Source organism: Tursiops truncatus, chromosome 3, assembly GCF_011762595.2.
Source record: "Tursiops truncatus isolate mTurTru1 chromosome 3, mTurTru1.mat.Y, whole genome shotgun sequence".
Classification (NCBI taxonomy): Eukaryota; Metazoa; Chordata; class Mammalia; order Artiodactyla; family Delphinidae; genus Tursiops; species Tursiops truncatus.
Window position 1 is genome coordinate 116,297,779 of NC_047036.1, and position 17,319 is coordinate 116,315,097.

Below are 17,319 nucleotides of genomic sequence, written 5' to 3' on the forward strand. Positions count from 1 at the left end.
GGAGGTCTTGCCGCCCCTCTGTACAGGTGAGAGGGTGAGACAGTTGTGACGGAATACACAGAGCTTCTGCTCAGGAGCCAAGAGGCCTGGGTTCAAGTCCTGGTGCTGTGTGACCTTGGGAGAGTTAACCATGGAGTAGCGGGTGAGAGCATGGGCTTTGGTGTCAGACAGACTCAGCCCTTCTACTTCCTTGCTGTGTGATCATGGGCACGTCACTTCACCTTCCTGCACCTCAGTTTCCTTACCTGTCAAGTGGGGATAATAATAACACCCACCTCACCTTCTCTTTGTTGTGAGAAGGAAGTAAGATAATGCATGTTGAGTACAATACCTGGAACATGCTAGGCACCCGGCAAATGTCAGCTATTACAATACATCATCTAACCTGACTCCTTCATCCGGGTTTGAGGAGAACCCCGACCTCTCATGACGCTTGAGGATCAAATAGAATCTTGAATGTGAAAAAGAGTTTTGTAAACTCTTGGGAGACAAAGGGAAATCCAGGCAGTCTTTTTTCATTACTGCCCTTGATGCTGCCTCATCCCTTCTGGCCGGGCAGGGCAGGGTGTGGGGACCACACCAACCACCATCCCTACTCTCAGGCAGAACCATTTCTCCATTACAGAACATTGGCAAGAAGATGTCCTGCCAGCAATTCATTGCCAACTTGGACCAGCTGAATGACGGACAAGACTTTGCCAAAGACCTGCTGAAGGTATAAATTGCTAAGGGTCCCCATGGCCCCAGCTGTGTCCAGGGTGGGTGGAGAGGAGAGAGGTTTCTGCCCACTAAATCCTGATGGTCCAGATTCCTAATTCTGGGGTCAGGGTCGTGATGACTTTGGGACAGAGGTAGAGACCATCCAGCTCAACATGTGACTGTTATGTGTTCCCTGAGTTAGGCAGAGGGGTAGGCTCTGTGAGATTTGTTTTTAGTGCTCCACTATCATTATTGCTGTCATGGTAATCCTCAAACTTGCCACCCATTGTCACAGCTGCCGCCACCATCACCACCACCTTTATCACCACTACCACCTTCACCACCACCGTCATTATCATTACCACAGGGAAAAGCCCACTTATTCTTTCAACATCACCAGGAATCTAATTTTCTTTTGAGGCTGAAGCCCAAGGTGGAACTCTGGCCTTTCAAGCCCTGTCAGTTCTCCACCTTGGAGGAAGAGGAGCAGGTTTCTGGGGGGTAGATGATCAGTTCAGTTTTAGACAGTGAGTTAGAGGGACCTGATGATATCAGGTGGGCAGTTGAATAGTGAGTCCGGAGGTCAAAAAATAAACATTGCCTCCATTGCTGTTCTTACCATAATTATGTTCTTCACTGTCAGGAAGCACTTAAGAGTGTTTTTGTAAGTAAGATCAAATAATCCCAGTCCCTTCACCCACCTACTCCCTGTCTACTCATCCACCCATCTACCCATCCTCCCATCCACCCACCCACCCTGCAACTCAATCATTCACCTGCCCACACACCCACCCATTCACCCATCACCCACACATACACTCCTACACAGTCCCCTATATACACTCCATATCCACTCACCCATTTCCCTGCCCATTCACCTACCTACCAACCCATCCACCCACTCATCCTCAAGTCTATCCAATCATCTAAAAACGGATCCACCCACCCACCCCCCATTTATTCACCCATCCAATAAATGTGAATCAAACAGCTACTTTGTCCCACTGGCTGAGAAGATGCTCCCTCACCGCATCCACATTGCTAGATGGAGATTTCTTTGACTGTTCATTGAACTCTCTCTCTTTTTTCCCCCTCTTCCAGACCCTTTACAACTCCATCAAGAATGAAAAGCTGGAATGGGCCATGTGAGTAGTGCCCATGGGCACAGGTATGGGGAGACTGAATTACGGGGAGGGGGGAGGGGGAGTGGCTGGGGGTACTGGGAAGTCACGCCGGTTACTCTCCATGGTGCTGATTTCTCCCACCCAGGGCCCCGGTGCCCCATGGCCAGCTGGCCAGCTCCTGGTGTTGAGTTCCCCTTTGGGTTTATTTTCTGTCTTGATAAAAAGTGTGCAATGTTTACAGCTATGGAAGAGATGGAACTGTGAGTTTAGTTTCATGATGTTCACAACAGGTTTTCTGTTCAGGGGATATTGCCACTACTCCCAATGATGAGAGCTCTTTCCCCTCGGGGAGGTAGGCAGGCATGAGCTATGAGTCCCTTTACAACTCCAGTAATCTGACCAGGTTGAGGTGGTGATGCTGTTGCCAATGGGGAGAGGTGAATGCCCCCTAACTTCTTACCCTGTGAGGGCAGTGAGACCTGGAGGTGCCCAGCCTTCTGGAAAGAGGTGTGGTGACCTTGCTGACTGGGGAGACTAACAACCTCCTGAGGAAAGTTGCCACTCCACTGGGGAGTTGCTGTACTGCCCAGGGCAGCCTGGGTCTTTGGGTCCACGAAGAGGTCCCAGGCAGGGATTGTTAGGAACCCCAACCCAGCTGGGGAGAGCTGGCATTCTTATACCAGGGCTCCTAGGCTGGGGAACCTAGACTTCAGAGGCCTCATCTACTGACCTTCCCTCCCTCACCATGTCCCTGGGGCTTGGGCAAGCTGGCCATAGATTACTGCTCCCTGGGGCTGGGCTTTCAGAGAGGAGAAGGAAAACAAGGAAGGAAGCCTGAAGATAGTAAGGTCTCCAGCTTTGTGATCAAGGGTGAAGATTGGAGCTTGGAGGCCAAAAATCAAAGCTCAGAGGAGAGATGTCAGAATTGAAGACTCAGGGGAGGGGACAAAGGTCTGGACCTGTGGTCTGGAACTGAAATCTCCTTATCTCTGCTCTTTACCTCTAACTGGCTTCCAAAGGAGTGTTTTGTGGGGAGAGGGCATGTTGACGTGGGGATGAGGCCTCCGTGGAGGTGGTACTCAGGCCTAGTACTTTCCTAGTGATGAAGACGAGCTGAGGAAATCACTGTCTGAGCTGGTGGATGACAAGTTTGGGACAGGCACAAAGAAGGTGACACGGATCCTGGATGGTAGCAACCCCTTCCTGGATGTCCCACAGGCTCTCAGCGCCACCACCTACAAGCATGGTGTGCTGACCCGGAAGACTCACGCCGACATGGATGGCAAGAGGAGTGGGTGTCAGGCGGGGAAGGGGCATGGGGAGGGATGCTAGTCCAGAGGGGGTCCACAGCCCCTTGGCCACTCCTCTGGTAATGCCCATGCAGGCAGACGTGTAGGGGACACAAGGGAAGAGATATCGGGGTGGTTGGTTGTGGCCACACTACCCGTGCCCCCCTCCCCAGCGCCCCGTGGGAGGCGTGGCTGGAAGAAATTCTACGCGGTGCTCAAAGGGACCATTCTGTACCTGCAGAAGGTGAGAGACTACCCCAGAGTCCTTACCCAGAAAGGGCCAGCTCAGCTCCTGCCTTATGGTGTCCAGAGGGTCCCGGGCAGGACCTAGGGCTTAGGCAGATTCTTAGTCCTCCCCCATCAAAGGCCTTACTTGGGCTCACGAAGGGCTTTGGTGGTTTCAGGGAGGGGTCTTTTGAATGTTCAGGGGTTCAGAGGATACCCAGTGTAAGACCTGTTCAGGCTTCTGAGACCAACTGGGGAGGAGTGCCTGGTGAGTCTTGTTGGGGTGGGCATGGCATCAGAGTGGCAGCAGCTTGAATAATGGTGGGATGTACAGGGACAGAGAGAAGGAGAGCAAAAGGGAGGGACAGTGAGGGTGGAGGAAGTACGGGTCGGTAAGCCAGAGCCTGGTGATGACAGAGGCTTGCCCAACCCCTACCTGGCCTGTCCAGGATGAGTACAGGCCTGACAAAGCCCTGTCTGAGGGCGACTTGAAGAACGCCATTCGTGTGCACCATGCTCTGGCCACCAGGGCCTCCGACTACAGCAAGAAGTCCAATGTGCTGAAGCTGAAGACAGCCGACTGGAGGGTCTTCCTCTTCCAGGCACCGTAAGTAGGAGTGGGAGCACCCTCGCTCCCACCCTGGGCTCAGGACCGCCCCATCCCCTCGCCTCGTCCACCTCAGGGGAGGCGCCCTTAGCTTCCCCTGCACAGCAGCCATGAGAGTGAGTGTATCCGTAAACAGCTTGGGTCCCTCCCCATGAGCACTGGTTCTCAAGTGTGGTCCCCTCAGCATCGCCTGAAAAACCTGTTAGAAATGCAGTTTCTCTGGTCCCACCTTAGACCTCCTGAATCAAAAACGCTGGGGATGGGCCAGCAATTGTGTTTTAACAAGCCCTCTAGGTGATTCTGATGTGCACTGAAGTCCCTAAATACAGGGCAGATGGGATCTTTATCATCCTCCACTTAAAGTCGGGGGGATGGGTGCAAAAGACTCACCCTACAGTTTCTCCGTAAGACCTTCTTTCCACTCCCCTGCACTCCATCCTCCTGTGACTTGAGATTGGGGTTTCGTGTGTCAGATGAGCTTAAAAGGGGGGAGGCTTGTAAGTGAGCTCTCAGGACAGGAGTGGACGTGCCGGGCCAGGTAGTGGGGCAGGGACGAGATGGCCGAGTAGGAGGGACCAGTTGCCCAGCTGCCTCTAACAGTCCCCTGCTGGTCTCACACTCATTAGCTCCAGGCTGTTAGCTCTGAACCTGGCTGGGCAGCTTTATTTTCACATGAAAATCCAGGTCTTGCCTGGGAGCTGGGACAGAAGGGGAGCTCCCTGCACAGATGTGACCAGGCCCATCCAGCCCCCATCCTGCCATCCTCCCTCACTCCTTTGCCCACTTACACGGAGGTCTTCATGCCCTCTCTGTGCCAGGCTGGTTCTGGGTACTGGGCACTGGGTGTGGGATAGGGAGTCCTGTTGTGAGAAGCCAGTGTGCTCTCCCCTCCCGTCCTGTCCCCAGGAGCAAGGAAGAAATGCTGTCCTGGATCCTTAGAATCAACCTGGTGGCTGCCATCTTCTCGGCGCCCGCCTTCCCAGCTGCTGTCAGCTCCATGAAGAAGTTCTGTCGGCCCCTGCTGCCCTCCTGCACCACTCGCTTCTGCCAGGTACGAGCTCCTGGGATCACAACAACGCCTCCCCAGGCTGCCTCTGCGGTGCCAGGCCCCCCATTCAACAGCCCTCACCTCAGCGCCTATCTGGCGCCTGGTCCTGGGCTAAGAGACAAGCCGAAGGGGTAGATATTCTCCTCCATCTACACCGCACCCCACCCCTGTTTACAGATGGGGAGACTGAGGCCACACGCCACCCAATGGCCTGGGTGTGCCAGTGGCAGTGTGTCCTGTGGATGTGGTTGTGGTCTGTGGGCATAATGTGTGTCTGGGACGAATGGGAGAGAATGTGTGTGTCACAGGGAGCGAGCGACAGGTGAGACTTGGCTGCCCCTTCATCCAGGGCTTTTTTGCTGCCCTCATCTACCCTTAAATATTTTATTTGTAATCCTTAAAAAACTCCTACTCATTAATACTCCATTTTTCGGAGTTTTTTTTTTGAGAGGGGAGGATAAATGGTGGGCCACTACTTGTGAGGTGGAGGGCAGGGGCAGCGCCATACTTCCCTTCCTGTCAGGGCCCTTGTCCGGGGTCTTCTCCCCAGAGCCCCTGGGGCTGTGCAAGCGGTGCACACCCCCGCCACGTGCACACATGCCATTCAAGCACATGCATGTTTATGTGTATACACACGTGTTGTGTACCCACACCTACACCATACTTGTGTCTGCGCGCGTGTGCGCGCACACACACACACACACACACACACACACACACACCCCACACACAAATGCGTGCAACCCAGTGCCTGCATGGCACAAAGGGGTCTGGCTGTGCTTTGATGGCTGGGGTGTACTGTGCACTTGTCTGTGAGTGACAGTGTCTTTGGGTGTGATCCTGGGTCTGTGGCCATCAGACGTGTCCGGGCATGAATGTGAGAGACTGTGTGCATCGTATGAAGCCAGGGGGTGCCGAGGCCGGGCTGCCCCTTGGTCCAGTGGGTTTGTGTGCATGTGAGGGTTCATAGGAGCCAGGGGCTGTGTCTGGGTGACTGCGTGTTTGTGTAAGGGAGTGTCTGTGTCCACACACAGTGTGAGGGTCTCTCATCTCCTGAGCCTGCTGGGGAGGCTCTAGGAGAGCTGATGCCAATGGCAGGAGGGGAGGAAGGAAGGCAGCGGCAGAACGCTCCCTTGGGCCTAGACCCGGCTCTGCCCCTGTGTATTTGACGACCCTGGCCAGGCCTCAGTTTCCCTTTGGTGAAGCAGCTCCTGGTGGGACAGCCCTGTGACCTCCTGAGAGTGGGACCTCACAGTCCATGACTTGTCTTTGCAGGAGGAGCAGCTGCGTTCTCATGAGAATAAATTGAGGCAGGTGACTGCAGAGCTGGCTGAGCACAGGTGTCACCCGGTCGAGCGGGGTGTCAAGTCCAAGGAGGCTGAGGAGAACCGGCTGAAGGAGCATTATCTCACGTTTGAGGTGGGCCCTTCAAAGGAGGGGTTTTGAAGGACAGGGCTAGAGCAGGAGGAAGGGGCCGGCTCCTGCCTTCCACATCGTTCCCCGACCAGGGGCTCCTGCTTTGGGGGCTCCCCTGAGGTAGTCGTGGACCGTGGTCTCCTGTGGGCCAATCTCTGCACAGTCCAGCTGCACAAACAATTGTGCCCTCACTTACGTCTCTCAAAGGGCACCAGACGGGTTCTACCAGAGACCCCTGTCACCCCTCTACATCTTTCTCCAAGCCCCATCCTCATCTCCGCTTTCCCCATAGGCCCAGCTTCTTGGGAAGTTTTTACGACCAAACCACAGAACTCGTAAGCCCTCTCCACGTGACTTTCCCCCCTTGTGTCTCATGTGCCTCTTTCACATAGGTTTATCAAGCAGAGCACCTTGGTCTTTTCTTCTGAGCTCTCCCTGCTTTCCATCTTGTCTCTAACCCCTCCCCTGGTTCTGCCCCACCGTGGGGTGAAGGATGGTGGGGTGGACTTGGGGGAGGAAGGCAGGAACCACTTGTCCATTTTGGGCCGACCTGCACCAGGGGGGTGGACAGACACAAGAGAGGCTGAGACCAAGTCAGGAAGCCCCTGGAGCAGGAAGGGTGGGAAGTCGCCCCTCTCAGTCTCTAGATTTCCACTCTGATTTTCTACTGCAGCACAGAGGAGAGAGCAGAGCTCCCAGGATAGATCCTGACCTTTTGAAAAATGTAACACTTTATAGCTTTCGGAAGTCTTCTCAATTTCACTCTCTCTGTGATGTAAAAAAAGCCACACTGATTGGCAGGTGTGATTCTCTTCACTTCCTTTGTATTGATTGATTTAATCCTCATATGAACTCTGTGACGTGGGTTTTGTTATTATCCCCATTTTACAGATGGGGACATTGAGGCTTGGAGAGGTTGGATCACGTGCTTGAGGTGACACAGGAAGTGCAGGAGCCAGGATCCTAACCCAGGGAATTGACTGTGGCTCCGGAGCCCTGGTCTTTCTCACCCCCTGCCTGGCTTAACTGGGGGTGGTGGGGAGTGGTGGGGAGAATGAAGGGTAGGGGAGGTGAAGCCCCAAATGAAGGGTCTTTCAGCTCCTGTGGCAGAGCTGGGTGAGAACAGGGTCTCGTGACCCTTAGTCCCTGCCTCCTCTGGGACTGCAGTGAGGGCCTGAAGCTCAGAGTCAAGGCCTCAGACAAATCTCCCTCCTAAATGTTTACCAATTTACAGCCCCTTTAATAGCTCATGAATGTGCCTCTCTCTCCAGGCCCTCACCAACACTGGACATAATCTTCATTAATCTGATAGGTTTAACAAGTGGTGTCTTATTGCTGTTTTAATTTGGATTAAATTTTTTTTTAAATTGTGGTTAAAAAGCATAGCATAAAATTGATCATCTTAACATCATCTTATCATCATTTTAAAGTATATAGTTCAGTAATGTTAAGCCTGTTCACATTCTTGGGCAACCAATCTCCAGAACCTTTTCACCTTCCCAAACTGAAACTCTATAACTATTAAACAAAGACTCCTCAGCACCCTCCTCCCAGCCTCAGCCCCTGACAACCGCAGTTCTACTTTCTGTCTCTATGAATGTGACTACTCTCTAGGTACTTCATATAAATGGAATCATACAGAATTTATGTTTTTGTGACTGACCTGTGTCACTCAGCACAATGTCCTCAAGGTTCATCCGTGTTGTAGCATATGTTAGAATTTCCTTCCTTTTTAAGCTGAATACTATTCTGTTGTATTTGTGTACCACGTTTTGGCTGTCCTTTCATCGACTGATGGACATTTGGGTTGCTTCCATCTTTTGGCTACCGTGAATAATGCTGCCATGTACATGGGTGTGCAAATGTTTCTTTGAGATCCTGCTTTCAGTCCTGCTTTTATATCCAGAAGTGGAATTGCTGAATTGCATGGTAATATTATTTTTCACTTTTTGTGGAATAGCCGCACTGTTTTCCATGGTAGCTGTACCGTTTTACATTCCACCAATAGTGTACTTGGGTTCCAGTTCTTCCACATCCTTACCAACACACTTGTTACTTTCTGTTTTGTTTTTGTTTTGATAGTAGTTATCTTAATGTGTTTGAGGTGATATCTCATTGTGGTTTGGATCTGCATTTTCCTGATGAATAGTAATGTTGAGCATCCCTTTGTGTGCTTATTGGTCATTAGTATATCTTTTGTGGAGAAATGTCTATTGGAGTCCTTTGCCCATCCTGAAATTGGGCTGTGTTTTTGTTGTTGAGTTGTAGGAGGTTTTTTTTTTCCCTTTAATATTCTGGATACTAGACCCTTACCAGATGTATGATTTGCAAATATTTTTTTCCCATTCTGTAGATTGCCTTTTCACTCTATTGACTGTCCTTTGATACAGAGAAGTTTTAAATTTTGATAAAATCCCATTTGTCTATTTTCACTCTTGTCTGTGCTTTTGGTATCATATCCAATAAGTCATTGCCAATTAATTTGGATTTTTAAAAATTATGAGTGAAATTTCTGTGCATGTCCCTTGCCTAATATTTTTATTGGGTTGTTTATCTCCTTTTTATTGATGTGTGAGAGCTCTCTAAATATTAAGGGAATTAGTCTTTTGTTATATAAGATACATTTTTTCTCATTTTGTTGTTTGTCTTTTGACTTTGTTTTTGGCCTTTCTCTGCCCTTTCCCCAGAAAAGCCGTTATGAGACCTACATCCACCTCCTGGCTGTGAAAATCAAGGTGGGCTCAGATGATCTGGAGCGGATTGAGGCCCGGCTGGCCACCCTGGAGGGGGATGACCCTTCTCTCCGCAAGACACACTCGAGCCCTGCCCTCAGCCAGGGCCATGGAACTGTGACTGGCAGCAAAGCCACAAGGGATAACACTGGGCCTGATACTTAGCTGGCATGGATGGGCAGGTCCCAGAGGCAGGCAATGCCCCCAGAGGGGTCAGTGAGCACAATTCCAGCCAGGGGCCACTCGGATCAGCTCCAGGCAGTTGTTGGGCAGCCAGGGGAGTGTGGAGAGCCCTGTGGGCCAAGGAGATGGAGATGCTATTCATGGTGTCGATCTGGCATCCTGGGGCTGCTCTGGGCCTCCGACCCTCTCCCCGGCTCTCACATCCCTCTTCACCCCAGAGCCTCATTTTCTAGGCCAGTTGTGTGCATGCTCTAGACACCATCTCAAGAAGTGGGAAGGGTGGTTGACTTCCCAGGCTCTCCTCTTCTCACAAGTTCCTCCCTTCATCTCCCTTGTTTCCGAGGGCAGGTCTTGACCCCAGGTCTCAGCTTGGACTCCCACCCTTTCTCCTCCTCCTTCCTCTGAGTTGACCAGCAGCAGGTCTGCAGACCACCAGCACTATCCTCTCCTCCTCCACTCAGCAGCCTTGGGAACCACACCCCATTCTCCTGCCTCACCTGGCAATAACCCAGGACCCAGGCCTGTCCCTCAGTGCCAAGCTCTCTCCACTCAAGTGTGTGTCCACCTCATCTTCCATCCATCGAGGCCACTACTGCTTTCTTTTATATGGACATAAATGTATATATATAAGAATTATATATATATATATAAGGAACCCCTTTAGAGATGGTTTTGGAACTGATATCAGTTAGAGGATGAAATAAGAGGTAGGAAAAGCCTATTTCAGAATGCACTTGTTAGCAAGGAGGGCTGCTCTCTGGCCCCTGGAGGCCCTGACACTCTGGGAGGGAAGGTAGAGATAGTATGACCTCCTCTCACCCTATTTCCCCCTCTTCCGGCTGACCTGTGACTTAAACTGCTCTTACAGTTAATGCTTTGGAATAAATAGTGTGTGTGTGTGTGCTGCCCCGTCTGTCCCACAGGCATCCTGGGGTGTGAGTGGGATGGGACCGTGGCCCTGTTTATACTTTGGTCTTTATGTTGGTGCTGCCGGGTCTCTGAGCTCCAGAGGTGGCCTCTTGTACAGATCTACTGCTACAGGAATAAAAGACACTCTGCCTTGCAAATAGCCATTTGTCAACAAGCCCAAAGATGTTTGGTGGGGGAAGGTTATGGAAGCCATTAATTCTTGGTCTTGGGAAAAGGTGGAATGACAAGTTGTTGATTGTTTTTTAGGTTGCTATTTCTCGTACTCTTCTAGTGACTCAGAAACGCTAGTGAAGGACATGTCTGGGAAGAATAATTTTCCATGTGATGATCACAGACTAGCATCCTTTAAACCCTGCAATCCTCAGACTGACAGTGGTGGGGGTGATGGCACCTGCAATACAGCTGTGATGAGCAAATCCTTTCTATTTTTAAAATAGATTACTGTAGTTTGGCCAGCAATTTGACCTCAGTGGTAACATATTTAGTTAATAAGCCAACCTTGCAACTAAGCAGCCAACGTTTACAAGCCCACTGACGTTTGATACAAGGGACCTGTGAGCCTGTGGAGAGATGTAGTGATTTAAATCCAGGTTATTTAATTTGGATCAGCTGAGTGTATTTTATAACCAAACCATCTGGCACCTTCATTTTGCTGAGTGGAAGTAAATGTTCATTTAAGTGAAATTGAAAGAGCAATGTGGCAACATAAAAAAGCTCTCTGTACTTTTTTCTCCACGCTGTCTCAAAGGTCCTTTGAGTTTGGGGTCAGCTTCCCACCCTCTACCTCATGAGGGTGGGTGAGTGAAAGCAGAGGAGCAGGCTCCATCCGCTGCAGACACGTGTGCTTCCCTGAGCACTAGCTGTGCCTCCCATCAGTAAAAAACTTTTAGTTCACTTTCTTAATTGTATAATTATTTATTGTAAATTATATACGTGTACTACTGTACTAAAATATTATGTACATTATAAAACATACACAAAAGTAGAAATTTTAAAAAGATGAGTTGAAAATAAATCTAAAGCAAAGTTCTTTTTTTTCTGCATTCTAATGGACCATCATATTCCCTCCACAACCTCTGCCCCTAATATGTCCATTTTCCAGGACTGTCCAAATCCAGAGACTTGGAGGACTGCAGGTGAGATGTGATAAGTGGTTTGCGCCACCTGGTGGTCCTGGGAAGTGTCCGTGGGCTCAGGGACTCCTGGGGGCCGACCCTTGAGGACAGCGTCTCTTGAGCCTCCATCCTCTCATTCAGTGAAGGTGAACAGTGCTGCACACTGTGCTGGGTGCTGGGGATACTGTGGTGAGAAAAGGATTGACCAGATCCCTGTCCACACGGGGCTCACAGTCTAGTGGGGAGGGGGACAGACAGTCACCATTTCCATTTGGGACTCTGGAAGAGCTGGGGAGACAAGCCAAAAATGACCTGGCAGAGAGAAGAAAAAAGAATTGGAGAAGTGGGGAAGACTGACTCAGGAAGCCACCCGAATGTCCTAAGTGCTCCTGGGGGACAGGGTAGTAGCAGGAAAGTCACTTAACAGGGCTATACCTCTTCCTGACAGGCCATACTAAAGATGCCCCAAAGGCAGAATTTGAGAGGTGAGTAGAAAAGGGGCCTCTCTGGCCACACCTGCTCCTAGGTTCCATTCACACCTGTGAATGAATAGGTGGCTGATATGATGGGGAGTCAAGGAAACTGATTAGGTTCTGGCCTTAGACTCTCAGCAGGTAACTTAGAATCCAGAGCAGATAATGAAGGTACCAAATGGGGTCATGTGAAAGTCAATGAGTTAATCAAGGGGCCATTCAGAATTACTTGGGGTTACATAGAGGTAGACGGGCTCCCTGGGGGTCACGGAGGTGGTTTCTGACTAAAAATTTTGAAGGTAAAAACTTAGGGCCCTCAGAAGGGTCAAATGAGGATACTAAACTGGGTCATGAGGAGGTCAGTGGGTTCACCAAGAGGTCATTCAGAATTACTTGGGGTCACATAGAGGTCAATAGGTTCACCAAGAGGTCATCCAGAATTACTTTGGGTTACATAGAGGTCGGTGTGCTCACTGGAGTCATGGAAGTGGTTTCTGAGTGAAAATTTAGAAGGTATTAGCAACTCAGGCCCTCAGAAGGGTCAAATGAGGACAATAAACTGGGTCATGAAAAGGTCGATGGGTTCACCAAAAGGTCATTCAGAATTACTCAGGGTCATACAGAGATCATAAATCACATAGAGGAATTACTGGCTCTCAGAAAATTTTAGAGGCAATAGCAAACTCAGAGCCGGTACAGGGATCTGGATGAGATCATCAGGGGCTAGAGAAGTCAGTGATTTGCAGGTTTGTGTAGCATTTAGTTCATTAATTTCCTTTTTTTCTTTGTAACAGGTACTTTTTCTCCCAGCATCCCCACATGAATATGTGTCTAGTTCTTTACTTTTCTCCATCACTTCCCTTTCATCCAGTTTTTGCCACTCTCTGTGTGACTCAAGAATGCAAGGCACAGGATATGGTCATCATCATCATCAAATTAGCCATTAATAGACATCTATCATGTGCCAGAAGCAATCCTGGGCGCTCTATATAATCTCCACAGCAACCCTTTGAGGTAGGTATTAGCATCACCATTTCCCAGCTGAGCCAAGTGCAGCCTAGAGAAGTCACACAGCTAGTGAGGGGCAGAGCTGGAATTTGAACTAAGGCCCTGTTGATACCTAAGCCCTTTCAACCCTAAGCCTCTCTGTCCTTCGCATGTGTAGGTCTCTGAGCTGACTACACATATTCCGGGCTCATTTGTGCACATACCCACACGTCAACCATGGGAGCTCTTTGGATAGCTGACTCCTTTATGTCTGGTTGGAACCTAATGGTTCCTGGTGATGGGCATTGGCTTAGTAACATTAATCAATGAGGGGAAAGGCTCACCCTGGACACCATCTGCCTTCTCCATGCCTGAAATCACGTACCCTTCATCAGGGACTGCAAGTTTAGACAGGCCCTGGCTTTGAGGGGATATAAAAAAACCCAACACCCTGTGGGCTTACAAGCTGCAGCAGCTGTGGTCCTCCTGGCAGCTGAGGGTACCCATTATGCCACTTTTCATGTCCACACATTGCCTGTGACACGCCTGAGGCCCCAAGGGTCATCTTGCCTCAGCTGCTTCAGTGCCAACCTCACAACCCTTCCCTCCTCACCCACCTAGGCCCAGAAACTCTTGCCTCATTCTGGCCCCTGTAGCTCCAGGGCAGGAACTGGGCCAGGGCTCTGAGGCTGAGCTCGAAGCAGAGTAATCTGTGTCAGCCCCTTGGCCAGGTTCCCCAGCAGCAGGGGGTGGTGGGTGGGGAGCTGGGGGACACCTTGTGAACGTTCTTAGAACAGGGAGGAGGGCTGGAGCCTGTCCTGGGAGTCGAAGGCAGGGAGATTGAAGGGAGGGTCTCTTCTCCCAGGTACTGCTCTGGCCCTCTCCAACCTCCACACCAACATCCATCCATCTCTATCACAGGTCTTCATCCTCTGTCTCCCTCCTCACCTGGGGGCTAGGCACACGCAGTCAAACATTAGTTATTTCTGATTTTATTTATAATATAAAAATGTTCAAGTGTCAACAGTCAGGTGTTTGGACATTTCAAGGGGCAGGTTTCCCATTTGCTTAGGATTTTTTTTTTTTTAAACAATTACCTTTTTGACAAATTAGCAGTGGACCCAGTTTTGGAGGGTGGCGAGGTCAGGGCTGGAGAGGGAGTGGAAGTCATGGGTGGGCTAGAGGCTGGGAGTTGGGCTGTGAGAAGGAAATGGTGTTACTTTATTGCTAAGAGGGGAATCAAATACACTGTCGAGTGGCTCTTCTCGGTCCCAGCGTGACCATGCATCCAATCTAAAGAATCTGAAATGCAAAGGACATGCAGGCATAAAATAGAAAAGACGACCTGTAAACGAAGGTGCTGCAGAGGACGGAGGGGCTTCCTGGAGGCCATAGGGGAGGAGGAGCCACGAACATTGGGGCCCTGGCAGAGCTGCCCCCTCCCAGGGCCGAGGCTGTTGGGAAGACCTCTTTCTCAGTGCGCCCCTCCCTTAGCAGCTGTGAGGAGCGGGGAGGCCCCCTCCCCATTCTGGTTGCTGTCGCTGGGCCTTAGTCTCCCCCTGGACGTTACCTGACCCCCAACTCTAGCTCCAAACCTAGGATCCCCGCCCTCTCAGGGGGCCCAGGGCTCCAGATCTTGCACTGGGGCAAAGCTACTCCGGACCTCGTGTCGTTCGTTGGGGCCCCCAGCCTCACGCCCACCCGAACCCAATCCCGCAGCCTCCTCTCTCCTGCTTTCTCTCACCACCACCTCCCATGACCCCAGCCAGCTTGGGATCCTACATTCCCTCACCCCGCAACCTAGACTTCTCTCCAGGAGCTCCAGATTAGCGTACAGCAAAAGGCACCACAATATAGGTTTCTATTAAAGAGTCAAAAAATTGGCCCATCTCTCTTTTTTTTTTGTTGTTTCTTTTTTTTTTTTCCGAAGCTGTAAATCAGGATGTCACATATAAATAGTTTCCCTATAAAAACGTCTTTGCCGTTAGCTAGTATTATAAGACAATTTTTGCTAAAATGAAAATAAAACATTTTGTTATACCTTTTTCCTTTTATAGAAAATAAAAATATTTTTATTTCTTTTTCTCCCTCCTTTCTCTCTCCAGTCGGCGGTCTCTGTTCTCCTTAAAGACAGTGGGGCGGGCGAGGCGGAGGGGGCGGCGGGGGCCCTAGAGGGGCCCCGAGTCCTGCTTGGCCCGCGGGGGCGGCCCGCGGCTGTGTCTGCTGCTGGCCCGCGTGCTGTGGCTGTCCAGGGAGTAGTAAGTCCTGCTGTCGGCCGCCGGGCAGAGCGGCGGCGAGTCCGAGCGCAGCGCGTCGTGCGCCGCACGCAGGCCGAGGAAAGGCGTGCTCTCGGCCGCCAGCGCCCCGTCCGCGTCGTCCGCTTCGTCGTCCGAGGCGGAAGCCGAGCCGCCTCCCGAGCCGCTGCTCAGCGACAGCGAGTCCCGCGCCGCGCGTGCGCGCTGCGCCGCCAGCCCGTTGAGGCGCGAGCGGCGCCAGCGCCGGGGTCCAGCAGACGTCCTACGGGACGCGCCGCGGGCGCGCGGCCGCGGCGGCGGCGGCGGGGGCGCGCACTCCTGCGTGGTCTCGTACTCGTCGTCCTCGGGGATGCGGAAAGGGCTGGCGGGCAGACTGCCCAGGCTGCCGCCTAGGGCGCAGGCCCCGCGCCGCGTCCCCGGTCCCGCCGCGGGGTAGTAGTAGCTGTCGTAGCTGCGCTGCATGTCCGCACCGGTCCCGGGCCCTGGACCGGGGCCGGGGGGCGCCGGGTGCCGCAGGAGCGGCTGCTGCTCCGCCAGGCGGTAGCTGATGGGTGCGGCCGGCGGCAGCGACACGGCGTGCGCCGAGTTGGGGGACGTGATCTCGAAAGTCGGCACCTGCGTGGCCAGCGAGTAATGGAAGTCCACGGGAGAGAGGCGCGCGGGCGTGGTCAGGGCCGACACATACCTGCGGGGAGAGGCAGAGACGTGGGCCGGTGGCCAGGGGATGGGGCGGACCTGATGCAAAGCAGTGGTCTAGCTCAGGATCCCTCTTGCAAGAACCATGCTGGTATTCCTCAGTGGCCGTAATAAATTTCCTTAATTTCTCTGAGCCTCAGTTTGCTTATCTGTGAAACGGGAGTAACCACAGTGCTCATTCCGTAGCGTTGTTGGATGATTCCATAAACGTATCAGTGGTCCTTGGCTGTGGGGATGCTCACAGTCACCAGTGCTCCTGAATGGTTACTTCGGGTGAGGCTAAGGTTGGGGCATTTTACATGTGTGATCTCATCTAATACAGTAATTCTATAAGAGGCTTCTGTTAGTCCCGTACTACACACGTGAGGAAAAAGACTCAGAACATTTAATTGACTTACTCAAGGTTCACACAGCCAGGAAGTGGTTGAGCTGGGATGTGAACCCAGGCCAGGCAGGAACCAGAACTCATACTGCCCAATTCTTATTCTAGTCCCTGCATTCAGCCACCCCTGTGACTTGGACTTACCTCCCCTCCGGGACAGTTCATCCCATGGCTGATGGCTACAGTGGGGAAATATTTTCCTTTTTAAGTTGAAGCTAAAAGCTGCCTCAGGGAAGTGACTGCTCCCACCTCAGTTAGGGTCCTCAGCCCAGAGCTCACAGTTACCAAGACCTCACTGAAGTGTCTCTGCTTGGGGCTAAAGACCACCAGTTCCTTCAAAAGTTTGCCCTTGCTAATATCTCCCACTCTGGGTCCCAGGCACCTGTCCCTTTTCTTTCTCCACATTTCCCTTTCTGAGCCAACTGGCCTCTTGCCCAACCATTATCCACCTTGGGACAGGGACCACCCACCTCCCTGCCTCTCTTCCAAACTGTAAAGCTGGGCACCTCATTGCTCTCCAGAGTCCCCATTACTGTTTTTCAGAATCATCTGACTCCTCTCTCTTCCCTCTCCCACATGCACATCCATCATGTCCTACCCATCCCCTTTCTCCTGGAATACCCTTCACCCTGCTCCACTCCATCCTGGGACTAGATGTTCACTCTGGCCATTCCCCCACCCCAGTGTCTTTCCTCCTTCAGCCTATGCAGTTCCCAGAACAATCTTTTTTTGGCCATGTGGCATGTGGGATCCTAGTCCCCCTACGAACCTGCGCCCCCTGCAGTGGAAGCATGGAGCCTCAAACCACTGGACTGCCAGGGAATTCCCTCCCAAAGCAATCTTTTAAAGTCATATCTCTGCTCTAGGAGGCCCTTCCTGCTTACCCACCCAGGGCCACTGGCCATCTATCTGGCCCCAGCCTTCCTGTTCAGGCCCAGCTCCACTCTCCTCACAGCCCACCCTGCTCTAGGTGCCTCACCAGCCATGTCCTTAGTGCCTCTGCTGGAACAGCTCAAGTTGTTCCCCTTGCCTGGAAGTCTTTCCCTGCCTTGCCTCTCTACCTCCCATCCATTAAGGCAGGGGTCCCCAACCCCCAGGCCGTGGACCAGTACCCGTCTGTGGCCTGTTAGGAACCAGGCCGCACAGCAGGAGGTGTGT

The 17,319-nt window shown here is 51.8% G+C and overlaps 2 protein-coding genes across 2 annotated transcripts in view; one reads left to right on the plus strand and one right to left on the minus strand.

Annotated features, from left to right (window-relative positions):
• The window catches only part of PSD2 (pleckstrin and Sec7 domain containing 2), a 59,842-nt gene extending 45,069 nt beyond the window's left edge, over positions 1–14,773 (plus strand). The window contains exons 9-16 of the mRNA XM_033853250.2: positions 626–715; positions 1,801–1,844; positions 2,924–3,114; positions 3,286–3,356; positions 3,787–3,944; positions 4,851–4,995; positions 6,268–6,411; positions 9,096–14,773. Coding sequence (XP_033709141.1) covers positions 626–715; positions 1,801–1,844; positions 2,924–3,114; positions 3,286–3,356; positions 3,787–3,944; positions 4,851–4,995; positions 6,268–6,411; positions 9,096–9,305 — 1,053 coding nt within the window. The 3' untranslated portion in view covers positions 9,306–14,773. The remainder of the gene's footprint in view (positions 1–625; positions 716–1,800; positions 1,845–2,923; positions 3,115–3,285; positions 3,357–3,786; positions 3,945–4,850; positions 4,996–6,267; positions 6,412–9,095) is intronic.
• Positions 14,774–14,920: 147 nt separating this feature from the next.
• The window catches only part of NRG2 (neuregulin 2), a 55,663-nt gene continuing 53,264 nt past the window's right edge, over positions 14,921–17,319 (minus strand). The window contains exon 10 of the mRNA XM_073802592.1: positions 14,921–15,768. Within this exon, the coding sequence (XP_073658693.1) occupies positions 14,997–15,768 (772 nt within the window). The 3' untranslated portion in view covers positions 14,921–14,996. The remainder of the gene's footprint in view (positions 15,769–17,319) is intronic.